Source organism: Podarcis gaigeae (genome assembly GCF_964106915.1).
Source record: "Podarcis gaigeae genome assembly, chromosome: 9".
NCBI classification, from domain to species: Eukaryota; Metazoa; Chordata; class Lepidosauria; order Squamata; family Lacertidae; genus Podarcis; species Podarcis gaigeae.
In genome coordinates, this window is record NC_139685.1 from 52,314,891 (window position 1) to 52,332,383 (window position 17,493).

Here is a 17,493-nt window from a genome sequence, read left to right on the forward strand (position 1 = left end):
AGCTGAGTTCTCATTTACAGACTTACATAAAATCACAGTTCTATGGAAAAAATGTATTACTACAGTAAATTAGGGTTTAAACCTGCAAAGCTGAACGTGAAAACTGACAAGAACCCGCCAATGAAAATAAATATATAAAATAAAGGCAAGCATCCAATAAAATAATTATACATTTATCAAAAATAGTAAAAATAACATTCCATCACTTAAAAAGACATTTAAAAGCTGGCTTTCAGGAACCAAAGTCTAAGAAATTTTGAGTCCTTACAAGATGAGCTGAAATTTCATCAGATTTTATCATACACAACTAATCCATAACATCAGGGGTTTTTTAAAAAAAGCACAGAGAGAGAAAGGGAGAGAGAAAGGGAGTACAGCCTGTAGCCCCCACTCTGTTGTTTATGTGGATCAAAGCACAATAAAAGAGCAAATGAATTCATATTTACAAGCAGTATTTTAGAAGTAATTTCCTATCATTTTGGTATTATACATACTTACAGCACAATCCAGCCTGGCACCTTCTGAAGTCCCAACAGCTTCAACAGGAAATTCAGAATACCTGAATTTCTTCCACTAAATTGCTTCAGTTTAGTTGGACCATATTCTTAAGTGTTTTGAGCCTTCTGCAAGTAAATCTAAACTTTAATTTTTCAGCCAATGAATATGGTAAATTGTTATAGGTATTAGCAAGATTTAAACTTTTTTTCTTTTGTAAAAAAGGCAGCCATCACCACCACTTTGCATCATTCCCTGATTACACACATATATGGACTATGTGCTGACATACAGATATGAGGTATCAACAGAATACTGATAATAGGTTCTCTGAGCTTCCTATCAATCATTAGTCTCAAAGTCAATCACCTCTTAAAAGAAAAATTAACATATTTGACACAAGTTGTTAATTAAAATGCCAAATATAATAGTTTCTGTTTATATCAGCACCAATTTTCTAGTATTGCAATGGGAACTAGAGTTGCATTTCATTAGCCTGAGTATAAATAGTGTTTAGAGGAGGCAAGCAAGGATTTTTGTTCGGTTTATGAGTCAAGATTAACAGTAAATAAAATGATTTGCAAATCGGGAAGACCGAGAGTTGATGAAAGCTCTTGAAACCACAGGGAAGTGTTTCTGCTTTGATTTCAACTTTTGTGAATGAGATCTGTCACAAGCACTGGATGTTACTCATCAAGGAAGCTGATGTGCTCTAAATGGGCTGGCTCAAGCAGCATGTATATAAAAAAGAAAGAATACAGTCGGTACTAAAATTCTGGACTCAGTCGCTAATAAGGACAACCTCAGCAGAACAAAGACTTCAAACAAAGGAAAAGCAGTGGTATTAAGGCAGGGAAAGATTGAGACTTTGATACGTTCAACGAGGAGGAAAGCCACCCCGGTGGGTACCACCCCGTCCTCCCCGGAACCCTCCCCTTTCCCCCCGAAAATTTGTTCTGTTTCTCTCTCTGCCCCTTTCTCCTCGGCCAGCTGAAGTCCCGCCTCTTCCTCCACCCCTCGGTGCGCCACCGCCTCTGTCTTTTGGCGGCGGCGATTTAGGCCTGAGTCTCTCAATCTCTTCTGTACAGCCAGTTAGGTTGGAATTTGGAGCTGTGAAATAGGACGTATATGTTTCTGCGTTGAAGTTGCTGTTTGTGAGTGTGGGTCCCACGGTTAGCCAGCCTAAGAGGAGAAAGAAAAGCAGCAATCAGTGAGATGCGAGCAGAGTTCGGTGCCTTCGTCACCACCAGACTGGATTACTGTAACACTACATAAAGTTATAGATATTGAAGGAATGGAAGCAAACCATTGTTACACACACACAAAACCCCCCTACTAGGCTTGGTAATCAGATGCTAAAAGCAGAATCTGAACTCCCATTGCTGAAGTGCTGCTGGGGAGGTTCATAGACAAAGGTTAGATTACCTGCTCAGTGGAAAGCGAAAAGAGGCAGGCAAATACACCACCACATTTGCAGAAGAAACTTTTGGGATTGATTAATTTCTAAGGTGGTCAAGAAAGAAGCAATGATTGGCCAGTATTCTTACACTTCCTTTCCTTTGTTTTTAGAATCCTTTCATCAATTCTGCTTAGAAAGTGAGCTTTCAAGAAGTATGCATTTATCATTGTTAGAAAATGCATGATCCATGACTCGAGAGAGGAGAGCCTATAAATCCAACATTCTAGTGCCAGAACGAAACTCTCTACAATGCGGTAACCAAATAAGATATACTACGCACAAATCTTTATTCGTACATGCCTCTCTTCAGAAAACTTTATTCACCGTTGTGATACTCAGCATTGGGGAAATCCTCCACTCACTCCAGTACTTAAGTGGAGAAATTTTGCACATAAAAGTTGCATGGTCTCTTTGTAAAAGGAATTCAATTTTTGCTCAGTTCCAGATGACATCAGTAGCTCTGGTTATTGCCCTCCCTCTCTTGTTTCATCCCCATTTATTTAACCGGGGAATAGCTCAACAAAGAGTAGAAATGGGGAGCCCTAACCTATGTGTCAGCACAACATGGCAAACCATGGCAGTCTGCTGATATCAAAGGAGATGCATTTATTCTGATGCAAATGTTTAGGATCAGGGTAGGAGTATAAGGGCTAATAAGTTCCTCTTGTGGGAGAACATGCTTTCTCAAACTCAATCAACCAAACAGCTGGAATAAACCAGAATACCATCTAGTCACTGCCCTCTGCACCAAGACAGAATACACCACATCTGAACTCTTCTAAGATCAACCCAGCTATACATGAAAACAGTGGACCATTTCGCTGATATTGTTTTCTCTCTGACCTTAGGCTTTGAATTTTTTTTTCCAAAAAGGAGTTACAATAAGAATCTGCATAACAATTATCTTTCCTTCATTAATAACAGGAATTACTTAGCATTTGTGCATTGAAGATCCCAGCACAAATAATTCTTCAATTCACATCTTACACTGCAGATAGCAGAACTTAGGTTCTTGCATTCTCATTCTCATTTCCTCCCCAGCCCCAAGTGCCTTAACTCTGAAATATTTATGTTCCCATCATGTTCTCAGTCCACTTTATTAAAAAAAACAGTCTCTTGCCTATGAAAGCTCATGCCCTAATGAATCAGTTAGGCTAGGAGTATAAGTAGATTTTGTATTTGGCTGCAACAGATTAATGTAACTACTCTCTAAAGAGTTTCTTTCTCCCACTCATGCACACCATTAATCTTTATAAAAGGTCCACCTCTTCTGGAAAAACTTTGAAATAATGATTAAGTATCAGACCAACACTAACCTGGTCGGATTGTGCTATCCCGGCCAAAGAGGTGAAGCCGTCGTCTTCCAAGGCAAAAATGTTCAATGATGTGAAATATTTCCACTGGTTTCTCTATATTGCCAATTTCGGGCTCTTCTGTGATAATTAAATCTATGTCGACATTAGCATGGATAAAGTCTCCATCCGTACTACGACGGACTGTTCCTTTAATGCCCATAAGGCAGTGTTCCTAGGTAGAACAAAACCAAAGAGAAAGTTTTGGGAAGTATATCAGACGCACACAAGAAAATGCCAACCCAGCAAATCCGCATGCCACATATATACAACTGCTTATGGGAGACAGAACACAGCATGCCACTTCTTTTGAAGATCCATCTAACTAGCCAGAGACCAAGACATTGAATGAAGAAATTCTACTTTCTCAGCCGCAGATATCTTTTTAAAATTGAGCATCAAAAGCACGAAAATCATTATTCTAAAGAGTGTGACCAAGTCCTCAGAAAGTGTTTGTAAAGTGGAAGTGATTGTTATAAAAGTGTGCAAAGTGCACAACAGAGATATGTTATGAATAGCAAGGTTAAATCTGCCCCACATTATGGAAGATAAAAGATTGAGCAACTGAAGAAGCGTATTTTATAAGCCCTCCTGAAGTGGTTACCAAAGCTGCCATCTTTCCCAGCACCTCTTATCACTAGTCATGGCTTTGCCCTCCACCTGAACTGACCTGCCTCTTCCAGTCGAAACCAAATGAAGTAGACAGGCACTATACAAAGAGCAGAGATGGCTTGTGTTCTGGGCACTGACTAGTGGCGCAAAGAAGAGCTGCAGGTGACCTGTATGCTCAGCACATATTTGCCTTACGCTGAGTTTTAATGCTGCTCTCAACTGCGATTTAACAGCTGTGTTTCTATTGACCATATAGATTGGTTGTGTTAGTATTATATAAGTCCTGTTGGCTGAAGAGCACAGAAAAAATATCTAAAATAAGAAAGTACTAGCACTGGAAAGGTTCAGGACAGGGATATCAACTTGGATAAAGTATCGGGGTCCAGGTAAGCCCTGCCCAGTGCAATCAACCACAAGATGTGGTGCGTACACCCCATTTCAATGGCAATGACCATCAACTTTGGGGGTCCTAGCCCCCTCAAACATTTTATGGGGGGGGCCAAAGGGACCTTGGGCCCTAGGAGTTGGCTCCTATGGTACAGGATGAGAAAGGAGGAGGTAGCTATGGTGATGAGAGCCGCAGAGATGGGCAGACGGAGGAAGCAGCATCAGCAATGCTCCCTCAGCAGCTCTCAGCTCAGGCAGAGTGTAGAGCAGGCCATAGGCAAACTCGGCCCTCCAGATGTTTTGGGACTACAACTCCCATCATCCCTGACCACTGGTCCTGTTAGCTAGGGATGATGGGAGTTGTAGTCCCAAAACATCTGGAGGGCCGAGTTTGCCTATGCCTGGTGTAGAGGTTGGGGATCTTCTGTATGAATCTGCATCTCTCCCAAGCATGTGTCCCAACAGAGATATTCTCTGGAGTTCGCAGAAGGGATGGAGGATTTCCCCATTTGTCCACCGTTAAGTATAACATCCCTCTGAAACAAACTGAACTTTTGGCTGACTGCCTAATAAGGTGAACTATGTGGGTCCTCAGATTTGCTCCTCTTTGATTAACCCCTGTCCTCCTAGTGTTAAGGCTGTGGATTTAATCAACAAGATGCCCATTAATTCTGTGCTCTACAGTTACTTATTATTTTCATGCAGTGGTATTTGCAATTATAGACAGAAATAAGTAATTACCAAAAAAACCAAAACTAAACAGTGTCCGTTTTATGCAGCTTCTTTCCACAAATTCAAATGCTCAATAGACGTTCATTGCAGTATGCTATGGAATCAGTACTAATTGACTTAGATAACCCCAAGAACTGCCCTGTGTTAATTAAACGGACAATGACGCTCAATGTCTACTCTATTCTAATGTTAAAGATGAATGCAAGTGGCTGTTCACACAGAGATAGTCTACATAACTGATATAAAATTACTTGCAGGTTCTGCAGATTAATCTGGTTTTGAAGACCACCACCCAAATGGGCAATTTCCCCCAGATCATAAAATGCTGATTTACTGACGTCGCCAGATGGTTTTCACAAAATTGCAGACATGAATGAATAATCATTTCCAGATCTCTGGCGCAAGCTGTAGAGGTTCACATTTTGAAAAGGCAGAGAAAGAAAAATGACCACTTGGACATGTACTGCAATTCTCAAAACTTTAGTCTCTGGTAAAACAGCACTGAGGTTTAAAAAGATGAGGAACTTTTCTAAACTAGTGCTAGTGCTTCTACCTCAGTACTGAAAGCAACAAAGCAATACTAAAGGCACCCAAGGACACTAAAGCCGCTAATCAGGGAGAAAGAGCCCGTCAACAATGCATAAAAGCAGCATATAAGTAAATCTTCATTGTAGACATCAATCAAACACTTTCAACATGTGTATTTCTCATGAGTATTTCAGGACTTGTAAGTGACCACAGAATTTAAGAAACACAAAGGGATAACAAAAACTGTTTTAAGCTAAATATACAATTAAATATGACAAATTCAAGAAGCTTACTTTGTAAGAAGCCATATAAGGTCTATAATAACAACCAGTCACCAGGTATCCTTTAGCAAGTCACCCCACCCTACTCTCCAGCTTGGCTTAACATCTAACCTGATGAAGAGTTCTGGATAGCTTAAAAGCTTGTTCAAAGTTTTGTGCATTTTGTTTAGCCACAAGAAACATATTCCTGACTGAACTTCATAGTTTTTCTTAAGGACCAACATGTTTGTGGTCCTCCCCCTCCGTTGCCACAGCATATAATGTATAACATGAAACGTTAGGCTCCGTTCTCCTCTCACCCACTATTACAGATCGAACTAGACAAGTGAGGAAATGCTGGTAGGCTCGTTTTTGGAGAATCCTGTGTTATACAATTAAACAAATCTCTTCGCTGCTGCTGTAAATAACCTTAGTCATTTATCACAAAGAAATACAGTTGTTTGAGAAAGTACTACGAATACTTTCAAGCCCTTAATAGATTGCACCCATATGCAAATGAATGCATTCAATCACTTCTTTTCCTTCAGTCCTTCTCTAAGCTGCTGTATCATCTTTACAGACCGCAAACTGACCACAGTAGTGAGCCCATCTCAATTTACATAAAGTATTGTGTGTCTCAATAATGCTCTGCAAATATTGAGTTAGACACAGACCTTAAAATGTGTTTGGTGACAGTTTCCTTGATGCTGCTACCGTTAGGGAAACTAACAGAACAAATATCATAGAGTAAACTACATACATATGCAACCAATTCCTGATACTGCTTGCTTCAGGACAAGCAGCAATCTCAAGAAAGGGCAATTTGAGAGGAGAGGATATTGAACCACTCTCCAATTGCTGCCACCCAACATTGCTTTTATCTAGGGAAAGCAGCTATCAGGCTTTTGCTAAGCACATCTTAAATTTCTCCAGGTAACCCTACTGACATTTTTCCAAAGGTGGAAAGTCTTAAATAATTTAACTCTACACTAACTTATTTTTTTCGCTCTATCACTTCTCAATGACAACCTATCAAACACAAAGTAATATTCCAGAACTCTGCTCTAGTAAGAAACACAGTTGACTTAAGGAACTGGTGTGGCTCCAGTTCTACAATGCATTTAGCATTGTAGGGTAGTGATAGCAATCCCAAACTGCTTTTGAGAAAACCAAAAGAGAACCCCTCGCTACCAATATATTTTATTTACATTTCAATGTAGGAGTCTTAATAGTTGACAAAATGAAAGTCAATCACACTGCATTCCCATCTATAGCAACAGACTAGCACAAAGAAAACTATACAAGGCATTCTACCCCCTCTTCCATCATCTCCTGAAGGGTGACAGAAGGGTAAAGTATTTCTAAGACGCCTTATCCTATCTGATCTGCATTTCAATAAGAATGACTGAATAAGAGCATTCAAAAGTTTCCCAAAAAGAACTTCATGAAGCTGTTAGATGAAGACAAGAGACGATTTCAATATTTACTCAGATGAAGCTAAGAGTCCACAAATGTTAAAAATTGGTCACCCATTTTCTAAAATCATTATCAGATAAACTTACATTTGAAAGCAAAAAAGTAAGCTGCTCTGTAACTCCTTTCCTAAAATTACAACAGCTACCAACAACAACAGAACATCTGGTGGTTTTTGTGGAACTACTAAATTAAGAGGAGATGAAGAAATTCAGACAAAGACGTACCTTTGTTCTTTGAAAGACAGCCTTAGGGTCCAGAGTCTTGGTCTTCCCAGGATTGTTTTTGTTGGTTTTAATCCAACAGATGTCTTCACATCTTCTATAGCCCCATTTACGCAAACACTGAAACATTTCAACAAAAGGGGAATAAAATTAGACAATCACTTTGTACAATGCACAGAAGTAGAATAAGATATTTCACTTCTGGCATGCCTAAAAGCGTCTTCCTCTCCTGTACATTTTTCAGAATCAGATCAAATTCCAAATGTTAAAGCAAAAGCCACCTTGAAATTTCCACCGTGGTTATTCTAGCAACTCTACTAAATATTTATTTATGCAGCACATCATTTCATGTGAAGGAGTGTATGCTTAAACATTTGCTACCATGGTGGAGATGCATTGGCATGACACTAAGCATACATACGGTGCAATCCTATGCATGGTTGCTTGGAAGCAAGTCCCACTGTGCTTAAAAAGGCATACACCCTTGGAAGCCTGTTCATGATTGCAGATACCTATATTGACAGAGGGAAGTATGGCATGGGAAGACGGCCAGACAAGGTCTCAGATGTGGTGCTGGAAAGCCTCCAGTCAATTGTACTGGGGAATTTCAACCTATACACCAATCTAGGCCAGCTCAGGACTTCAATGGCTGCCATGACAACTATGAAGCTGTCAATACTTGCATTTGCTTGGCAGTTGATGCCATAGCTGGGATAGAACCTCTGATAGCGGTTTGAAAGGCTATCTGGCCAGATGTTGTGGCCCAGGGATGAGAACAAGGCACTTTAAGGGGTGTGGCCAACCACATCTCTTGACCCTTGAGATTCTTGGCTGACAACAGCTCGCTAAAACGGGCTGACTAAATGGAACCAGCGGGTGATGATATCCAACTCTTCTCTCTATATACTATCTGAATCAGGAAAGGCTGTGCAGGTGCTGAACCACTGATAGACACAGTAATGGCCTGGGTGTAAGGGCCAAATACATCCATAATAGACCATCTTCCTAATTCCTGGATGTGTGAACCACTCACCAAACTGAAGCTGTTGGTGGGTGGTTCACATGTCCAGGAATTAGGAAGGTCTATTATGGATGTAATTGCTTAAGAAGCAATTATGTAGCTGGGTGGGTACTGCTTGATCCAGTTCTGTCACTTGAGGTCCAGATGACTGCAATGGCTAGTAGTGTCCATTTCCAGTTATAAATGATTTGCCACCTGTGGCCTTTCCTTGACTGAGACAGCCTGTCACAGTTCTGCACTGGTAAGTTCCTGGTTAGTCTACTGTAATGCACTCTACCCTCAAGGATGATTCAGAAGCTGCAGCTTATACAGAATGTCCCTGAAAGAGTCATTATACAATACTGACACTTTGAGAGCCATTATGCAATACTGATTCTTCAGGTGTACCAACCTGATGGCGTACCAACCATCAATTTGCTATAAAAAACCCCTATTCAGGGCATTACTTTAATGTGCAAAGCCTGAAATAACCTGGGACCCAAACTTGGAGAAGCGCATCTCCCTACACCTGCTGGCCTAGGTTTTGACTTCTTCAGGAAGGTCCCTTCTCATAGTGAAGCTTGTTGTGCAGTGACACAAAACACAGCATTGTCTGTGGTGCCACCCTGCCGGCGCAGCTCATTTCCACTGGAGATATGCTTCTCTCCTACAATAAATGACATTCCAGGATCAGAGCGAGATGCATTTTTTTTGCCTTGGCTTTTGGGGTAGGAGTGTAAAGTTCAGTGATCTGTATTTTTTATGTCTGGTGCTGATCTGCTAACCTGATTGTATATTTGAATGCTGTTGGTTTTAATGTTGTTTTAGAAATGTTATTGAGTATGGAATAGTTTTGTTTTTGCATACTGCCCTGTGATTCTAAGAAATGAATGGCTGCCTGAAACTGCAATAATGAAAACATTAGCAAGAGACTGTTTTAAAGACCATGTATAAAACTGAACATGCTAGCTCCCTGTTAGCAAAGGTAGGCAGTGGAGTGGAGAGAAATTATTGGTTTAATGAGAAGAATATTTAGGATACCAGTGCTTCCATGGCTCTTTCAATCAAAAGCACAGCAAACTGCCAGAAGAAGGCAACTTAGTGCTGAAGAACCTAAGAGATACCAAAACTACAAAGAGAAAAATGATCTCTTGAAACAGTGCATGGTATTTTTCACGGGTGCCCATCTGGAAAATAAGGATTAACATTTGATTGATTTCATATCTGCCTCACCCCATTATCTAGGGAAATAGTAAGAGAATTATTCTGCATTTAAAGTGACAAGAAACAGAAACAAAGTGATACTATAAGGTCTGAGAAAGTATGTGGCCAGTGTACTGGAGCAGGATCTTACCATTCTGCCAAGATCAAGGCCCTCCCCAGAACCACACCAAAGAAAGACAAAAGAACGCGGGGAAGCTAGCTCCTCTATATCTAGCTTCATGATCTAAAAGAGACAGAACAAAAAACATTTTAAACAAATAGAGCAATACACACAACAGGCTCATGGATAGCTAAAAATATAACAAGCATTCATCCTGTAAAGGTTTTTCAAAAAGCAAACTCACTTCATCCCAATTCCAGCACTTCTCATTAGCTGTAATGCCAGTCTCCCTATAGTATTCTTCCAATGGCGGCTCCAAAAGAATCACATCAAACTTGAACTTGAGTTCACGCATATCAAAAGCCTCCAAGTCAGCTTGTAAATACCTTTATTCACAGACAAAATACAAGGTTGCTTGGATGAATTATTGCAGGATTTTCCAGTTAAGCTGAAAATCTTTTAGCAGCTACTGACAATGATACATATCTCACACAATGTTCATGGAATGAACAAAATATGTACAGATGAATGGCATTTCAGAGTAAATATCTATTATTTACATACATGAAAAGTAGCACGCACTCTCTGAGAACCCAATTCCTACGGTGAAGCTGCACAAATTATAACATTCTTGGTTTGAGTGAATCACTTCAAATTTGGAAAACTACAAACAATTGTTGACCACCAGACACCTCATTACATAGAAACTGATGGCTGAAATCAGATCTGGCCACCATTATTCTATTAAATTTTACAAATGTTGCTATAAAATTGCACTCCTAGGTAGATGAAAAATTAGTCTCAGAGCACTGTGATTGTTTTTAAATAAGCACAACTTTAATTCTATTTAACAGACTGATGTCCAACTTTACTCTAAAATTCTCTTCAAAGAATTTTCTAGGGTCTCTTCTTGGACAGTTATTGACCTACAAGCAAGGTAGCTTTTGAAAAAAGCCCTGTCAGCAATCATAAAAATGATTATTACTACAGCTGGTTTATACGGTGTAACAGTCTCCTCTTTGACACAATTTTACTAACCAGTTTCAAACCACGATTGGTTCATAGAAACTGGTTAGTAAAATTGTATCAAAGAGGAGACTGCTACACCGTATAAATCCCCTTTCGATGCAGGAAGCCCACTACTACAGCATCCCTGATAGGTGACCTTCCAGCTTGCTTAAAAACCTGAAATGAATAAGTACTTGCTTCAAGAGGCAGTGTATTCCACTGCATAAATTTCTTCCTAGCAGGTTAGTCTTTTTCATGTAATTTGAACCTATTGGTTCAAGTCTTACTCCCTGGAGTAACAGGTAACAAATGCTTACAGGAAGCCCAAAAGCAGGAGCCAAGTGCAACACAACTTTCCCAGCAACTGGTATTCAGAGGCATACTGCCCTCATGACTAGCAACCTCTGAGAGCTTTATCCACCATACATTTGTCTAATCCTCTTTTCATGTCATTCTAGATCAGGGTGGGGGATCTTTGGCTCTGCAGATGCTGCTGAACTACAACTCCCATCAGCCCTAGTAATCTTTGAAGTTCACCTTGTTTGTTTCATAAACAGAACATGCAAATCTTAAACAGGTGCTGAAAGGGGTTTAGTTAGCAGTCTAACAATAACCAATGTTAAGCCAGTCTGAAGAACAGAATCCAGCTCATTTAATGTACTTACATAGGGGGAGTGTTCGATTTAGATATTAGCTCATCCTTCAGTCTGATAAGCTCTCGAAGCTTTGGATATTCTTCAAACCTGTCTGCTAAGCCTAAGAGAAAAACATGCCATTTTTATGCTACAGAATTACGTTTTCATAAACAGGTGGTCACAAGTGAAGAAGTTTAATTTGACACAGACTCTCTGGCACAAACCCTTTCATTGAACTTGAGCTAGATGCTACAACTTAGTCAAGCATAGAATCGCTTTATGTTACAACCCAAATTTCTACCTGACCTTGCCAAACGCCAGTAGTTTCAGTGCACCATTACATGTAATATTCGAATAGATTACAAATGCCATATTTTGGGGCAGAATACCCTGCACTAATCCAGCCTAGAACAGGAGGGAAACACACACTGCTCTGTAAATGCAACATCAGCTACTTTCCCCAACAACCATGTCAACCCTGCCAGTAGCTGTGGAGATGACACTGAGATTTCCCCATGTCAGCCGGACACAGGAGAATCCAACCCATTTACACTAACAAGGATATACTCTGATTTTATGTCCTCCTACTCCGATCCCCCAGGCAACCTGCCTGAAATGTCATTTATTTATATATGAAGTGATAATCCACACTTTCATAATACAGCAGAATACAACATACAAGAATAGACTCAACTAAAATAAAAAGCATAATTAAAAACATCATTAAATGCTGAAAAGTCAAATTATGTGACATGTGAACCAGGCTAAGAAGTGTCTAAAGTCTTTTTACAGATGCTTGGTTGAAGCCTGCTATTTTTACTTTTAGGCATGGCTACCTGAAATCTAATTTTTGATTTCTGTGTATTACATATTTAGAGGAATTCAAACTTTTAAAACATATTAAAAAAATAATTTCTGCAAAAGAAATGCCATTGCATTTGGAAGATAGATCACAAATATTTGAGACAGGATTCTTCAGCCAAGACAGGAAAAAGCAGTGATTCCTACCCTCTTCTCCACCCCTGCCCTCTGTACCATAAGTAAACTGGTATACAGCTAAACACCATTCAATAAAGCCTTCCACATAGACCACTAATTTTGCTGACACTACTCTCAAAGGCAGATCTGGAAACATCTGATATCCTGTTTTCTCAGGATAATAGTGAATAATAACTCCTACAACTCTTGCATGCAGAAACCATATGGCAAACATGAAAAACCACTTCATAAATTCATTCATGTTATTCTGACATACCCACATCTCTGATGAAGTTCTGAGGCCTATGTCCAGTATCCACAAAGTGTTGGCAATAATCGTTATGAGGATTTAAGCTCTGGGTCCCCTACAGGAAGAAAAACACCCAAGAACATAGATTAGCAAAATGATGCACATCAGAGATACACTGGTTTTATCATGCCGTTTCCACACGAAGGAACCCAACACTATGCACAGGGTTTGGCTCAATTATCTTGATATCGCTTGCAGACAAGTGATCCATTATCTCCCCGCTCGCTATTATCCTAACATGCTTCAATTCTAATGCACAGCGTATCTTGCTCATCCCTTTTTAATGACATGAGGCATATAGCAAATAGAACAGTATAACCACCATTTTAGGCAACCAACTTTGCAACCTTTCAACCTTGTCATCATTGTGCATAACAGAAGCTTCAATGTTGTGGAATGCTGCAGCTTTAGTGTTTAACGCTGGTCAAAAGTATATCTAGGAGTATGCTTTTGTTAATTCAGTATTATTTATTTATTGAATTTATATACCGCCCTATACCCGCAAGTATAACAATCCTAAATTAAAGTCCTAAATTTGTATTTCCAGTTATTTCAGGTCAATAATGATGTAAGATAGAAGAACAATGGCAACACTGTGGTATATGAATTGGTTACCTTAAGAAAAGTACTGGAATCTTTGTAAATTTCCTCTTCATAGGGCAGGTTCTCTTCATCTTGTTGCAATTCTACTTCATCCTTTGGAAGAAAGCACATTTTATATGAATGTAGAGACAGGATGTTTCTCTTCTCATTATCCTTCCACTTCTGGATGAAAGAAGACTGTCTATGAACATTAGCTTCCTGCAACAGCAGATCATGAGTGGTTCTAATGACAGATGTTTTGGGGGGCAGGGAGGAGAATAAAATCTAATGGTGCCAGAAAGGCCCCTCTCTGTCATTACCGAACCAATTACACCTTACAAATTACATTACAAACTAAACAATCTCCTATATTACACTATTATTTCACTAAAGAGGAAAGATAAGCTTTTTGATGTTGCCTGGCTATATGTATATCATCATAGTAGTAGGCTGTTTAAGGTACCAACATGGTTTCTCCATTGAGATAGCTATCAATCTATTTGTGCACCAGTATTAAAACAGGAACAGATCCAAAGACAATTCTTCAAGTCTTAAAAACCACTAAATGATAAATTGTGGCCTTAATTATTAAAATATGTAATGTCAAGGTGCTTTGAAAAAGCAAACCTTACTATATTAATGTCTTGAAAAGTAATGTTTCAGACCTCTGCATTTCATATAACTCCATTAGAAAGAATGACAGACATATGCTGCTATTATAAGAGGGATTACTGCAACACACTTTAACCTTATATTCTTCTATTTCTTCTTCATCAGCTTCTCCCTCATCTGGATATCTGCGTTTGGCATTTGGTGCAGATGTATCATAAGCAGCCCTGCAAATGTGGAAGAAAACAGTCTAGAACACATCTAATTAACATGATTTGAACAGCAGTTTCACTTATTTCTGGTTCTTATCTCATTGGATATGGCACCATCTTTACTTCTATGGCAAATCAGGACTCTCCCAATTTAAAGCTTACTGGAGAAACAGTGGCATGGATTCGAAGATTAATTCACTTAAGGAAGTCCATGAAATAAACGTTCCCCAACCTCCACTCTGCAGGCCAGGAAAAGCCTCTCTAGAAGTGGGGAAGGCTCCTGAATAAGCTTATTTTCATATTATGTTGGACATCAGAAGTGCAAAGAAACTCCTGCTTCACATAAAGTCATACCCCAGATAAACTGTAAATTCAGGCACTATTAGAGAGCTTACTAGAGACAATATATGCATTTACAAATAAGACCACAGTGATTAATATACTACAATTTGCCAAACTCTTTTGTCCTTTACAATGAAATGCGTTTCTAGCTTTTTGCTGACAAACTGAGCAGTCTGCATTAATCAAGATCAAAAAGAACTCAAGCTCCTTAGTGACACAGCAGTTGACACAATCTCCCTTCTCCCTCTGAACTGCTTGCGGTATGAGAAATGCAACCAACCTCTTTTAGTACAAACCTGCATGCTTCCCTCGTTTCAGCGATTTCCCTCTGCTCATCCTTGCTATTCAATACTGCACCAATGCTATCAGCACTTTCAGCCCCAAGCTGGAAGAAAAGGAAAAAACGAAGAACACCATAAACAGCACACTTAGTACCCAACGAAAAAGCCAGAGATGAAAAGTTTGCTATAAACATAACACATTTTCACAATTTCCAGTGGCTTTGTTTGAATATTTAACCCCACTGAATTCACCTCTGAATAAGTTGTGCTGAGTGTGTAATGGTGCCAAGGGACCTGAGTAAGCTTTATACCTGAGTAGGGTTTTTAACCTGCGTCTCCCATAAAGTCTTGCCATCCCCAGCCTGGCTGCAGCCCCAAACACCTGGAGAGCTGGGGGGGGGGGCTGTCTTCCAACACAGGCTCTCTCAATGTACAGTGGTACCTCGGGTTAAGTACTTAATTCGTTCCAGAGGTCCGTTCTTAACCTGAAACTGTTCTTAACGTAAACAGCTTACCTTTAGCTAATGGGGCCACCTGCTGCTGCCGCGCCACCGGAGCACGATTTCTGTTCTCATCCTGAAGCAAAGTTAATAACCCAAGGTACTATTTTCCCAATAGTGATGTATGGAAGTGAGAGCTGGACCATAAAGAAGGCTGATCGCTGAAGAATTGATGCTTTTGAATTATGGTGCTGGAGGAGACTCTTGAGAGTCCCATGAACTGCAAGAAGATCAAACCTATCCATTCTGAAGGAAATCAGCCCTGAGTGCTCACTGCAAGGACAGATCCTGAAGATGAGACTCCAATACTTTGGCCACCTCATGAGAAGAGAAGACTCCCTGGAAAAGACCCTGATGTTGGGAAAGATGGACACAAGGAGAAGGGGACGACAGAGGATGAGATGGTTGGGTGTTCTTGAAGCTACCAACATGAGTTTGACCAAACCGCAGGAAGCAGTGGAAGACAGGAGTGCCTGGCGTGCTCTGGTTCATGGGGTCACGAAGAGTCGGACACGACTAAACAACAACAAAACTATTTCTGGGTTAGTGGAGTCTGTAACCTGAAGCGTATGTAACCCGAGGTACCACTGTATTGTATTATCACTTGGAAAAGAGCCCTGGAAAGCACACTGTTAACAGAAATTCTGAATTACTTGCTCCTTTAAAGGCAATAAAAATACCGCCGTCATTTATCATCATTATTTATAAATAACACCACCAAACAGATGTACCAGGAAACACACCACCTCTCCCAAAGGTCCCAGAGACAGGAGACTGAACTATTCCTATACAGCCCCTTCGACCTCCCGCCCTCGTCTCCATGGGGACGGCAACCCCCCTCCCTCCCCACTAGGGGAGACTCGGGCTTTACGTCACAGCAGTGCGCTAATTATGAGACTCATTAGGAGACGGGAGACAAGCCACTCTGCCCCCACCCCACGCCCCACCACCCCGGGGAACGCGCACGCGCCGTCGTCGCTTCTCGAAGGACAGCTGCCGCCTAGAGATAATCGACTCGGGTGTCCAAGCCGCCTCTACCTGCTGAGCCAGGAGCTGCCGGCGCAATTTTTGCCGCTCTCTGATCTCCTGCAGGCGGCTGTTCATCCTCGTCCGACGGATTCGCGGGCGAAAGAACTGTCGTCGCCTACTTGGCGCCTACCTAAAGCGACACTTCCGCCTTCCTCTATAGCCGGCACCATCGACGGTAAAGAGTTTTGCCAGTACTTTCGTAGGAATGAATGGAATATAATGTGCAGAAGTGAATGGAACCTGTGCGACCGCTCTCGTTCCGGTAGCTGTGAGCGGCCATTTTTGTTGAGGGCAAGCGGAAACGCTCTGGCTTGGCTGCTTTAGTGTGGGGTTTGCTTTGGTTTGCCTTTTAATTAACCGTTTCAGTGAAAGTTGCTAAAAAGCGCATTAGAAATATGCCACATAAACCAATCGATGCAAATTGTTGTTTCATTATTGAAAAAAATCAGGCAAACAGTTTATTTTTCCAGACAAAAGTAGGTTCATTGTCATTCTTGTTTTATTTTTTAAAACAAATATCTGTGTGTAATTGGCATATGGAGGGACGCAGGTGGCGCTGTGGGTTAAAGCCTCAGCACCTAGGACTTGCCGATCGAAAGGTCGGCGGTTCGAATCCCTGCGGCGGGGTGCGCTCCTGCTGCTCGGTCCCAGTGCCTGCCAACCTAGCAGTTCGAAAGCACCTCCGGCTGCAAGTAGATAAATAGGGACCGCTTACCAGCGGGAAGGTAAACGGCGTTTCCGTGTGCGGCTCTGGCTCGCTAGAGCAGCAATGTCACGCTGGCCACGTGACCCGGAAGTGTCTCCGGACAGCGCTGGCCCCTGGCCTCTTGAGTGAGATGGGCGCACAACCCCAGAGTCTGGCAAGACTGGCCCGTACGGGCAGGGGTACCTTTACCTTTACCTTTAATTGGCATATGGACGTTGTTGGTGTCTACCGCTTTCACCTTATTTTTGTATTTTTTGTGTGGTGTGCCTTTCACTACCTTGAATACAGCATCCATATGATGCTGCAGCTGTGACACATCTTCCCCTGGCTTAATTGGAGTGTACTGTACAGGAGTCTTCCGCCTTTTCAGACCTCGGACCCGCCTTTAACCCAAACATGGATTTGAGGATTCATTTCTTAAATTTTCATCATGGTGATAGTACTGCTATTGTGAC

At 40.9% G+C, this 17,493-nt stretch overlaps 1 protein-coding gene across 2 annotated transcripts; it reads right to left on the reverse strand.

Moving 5' to 3' along the window:
* Window positions 1-157: 157 nt before the first annotated feature.
* On the reverse strand, window positions 158-16,501 carry METTL14 (methyltransferase 14, N6-adenosine-methyltransferase non-catalytic subunit). 2 transcript variants are annotated; one of them, XM_083756682.1, is made up of 11 exons: window positions 16,342-16,501; window positions 14,819-14,907; window positions 14,102-14,195; window positions 13,393-13,473; window positions 12,745-12,832; window positions 11,520-11,610; window positions 10,091-10,232; window positions 9,877-9,969; window positions 7,526-7,642; window positions 3,271-3,481; window positions 158-1,677 (listed from the first exon to the last, which is right to left on the reverse strand). In XM_083756682.1, exons 1-11 carry the CDS (start codon window positions 16,405-16,407, stop codon window positions 1,373-1,375), a joined length of 1,377 nt encoding a protein of 458 aa, XP_083612808.1. In that variant the 5' UTR covers window positions 16,408-16,501; the 3' UTR covers window positions 158-1,372. The 2 variants fall into 2 exon arrangements, with proteins under 2 accessions (XP_083612808.1, XP_083612809.1); XM_083756683.1 differs by having other exon boundaries at window positions 14,108-14,195; window positions 16,342-16,500.
* Window positions 16,502-17,493: the final 992 nt, after the last annotated feature.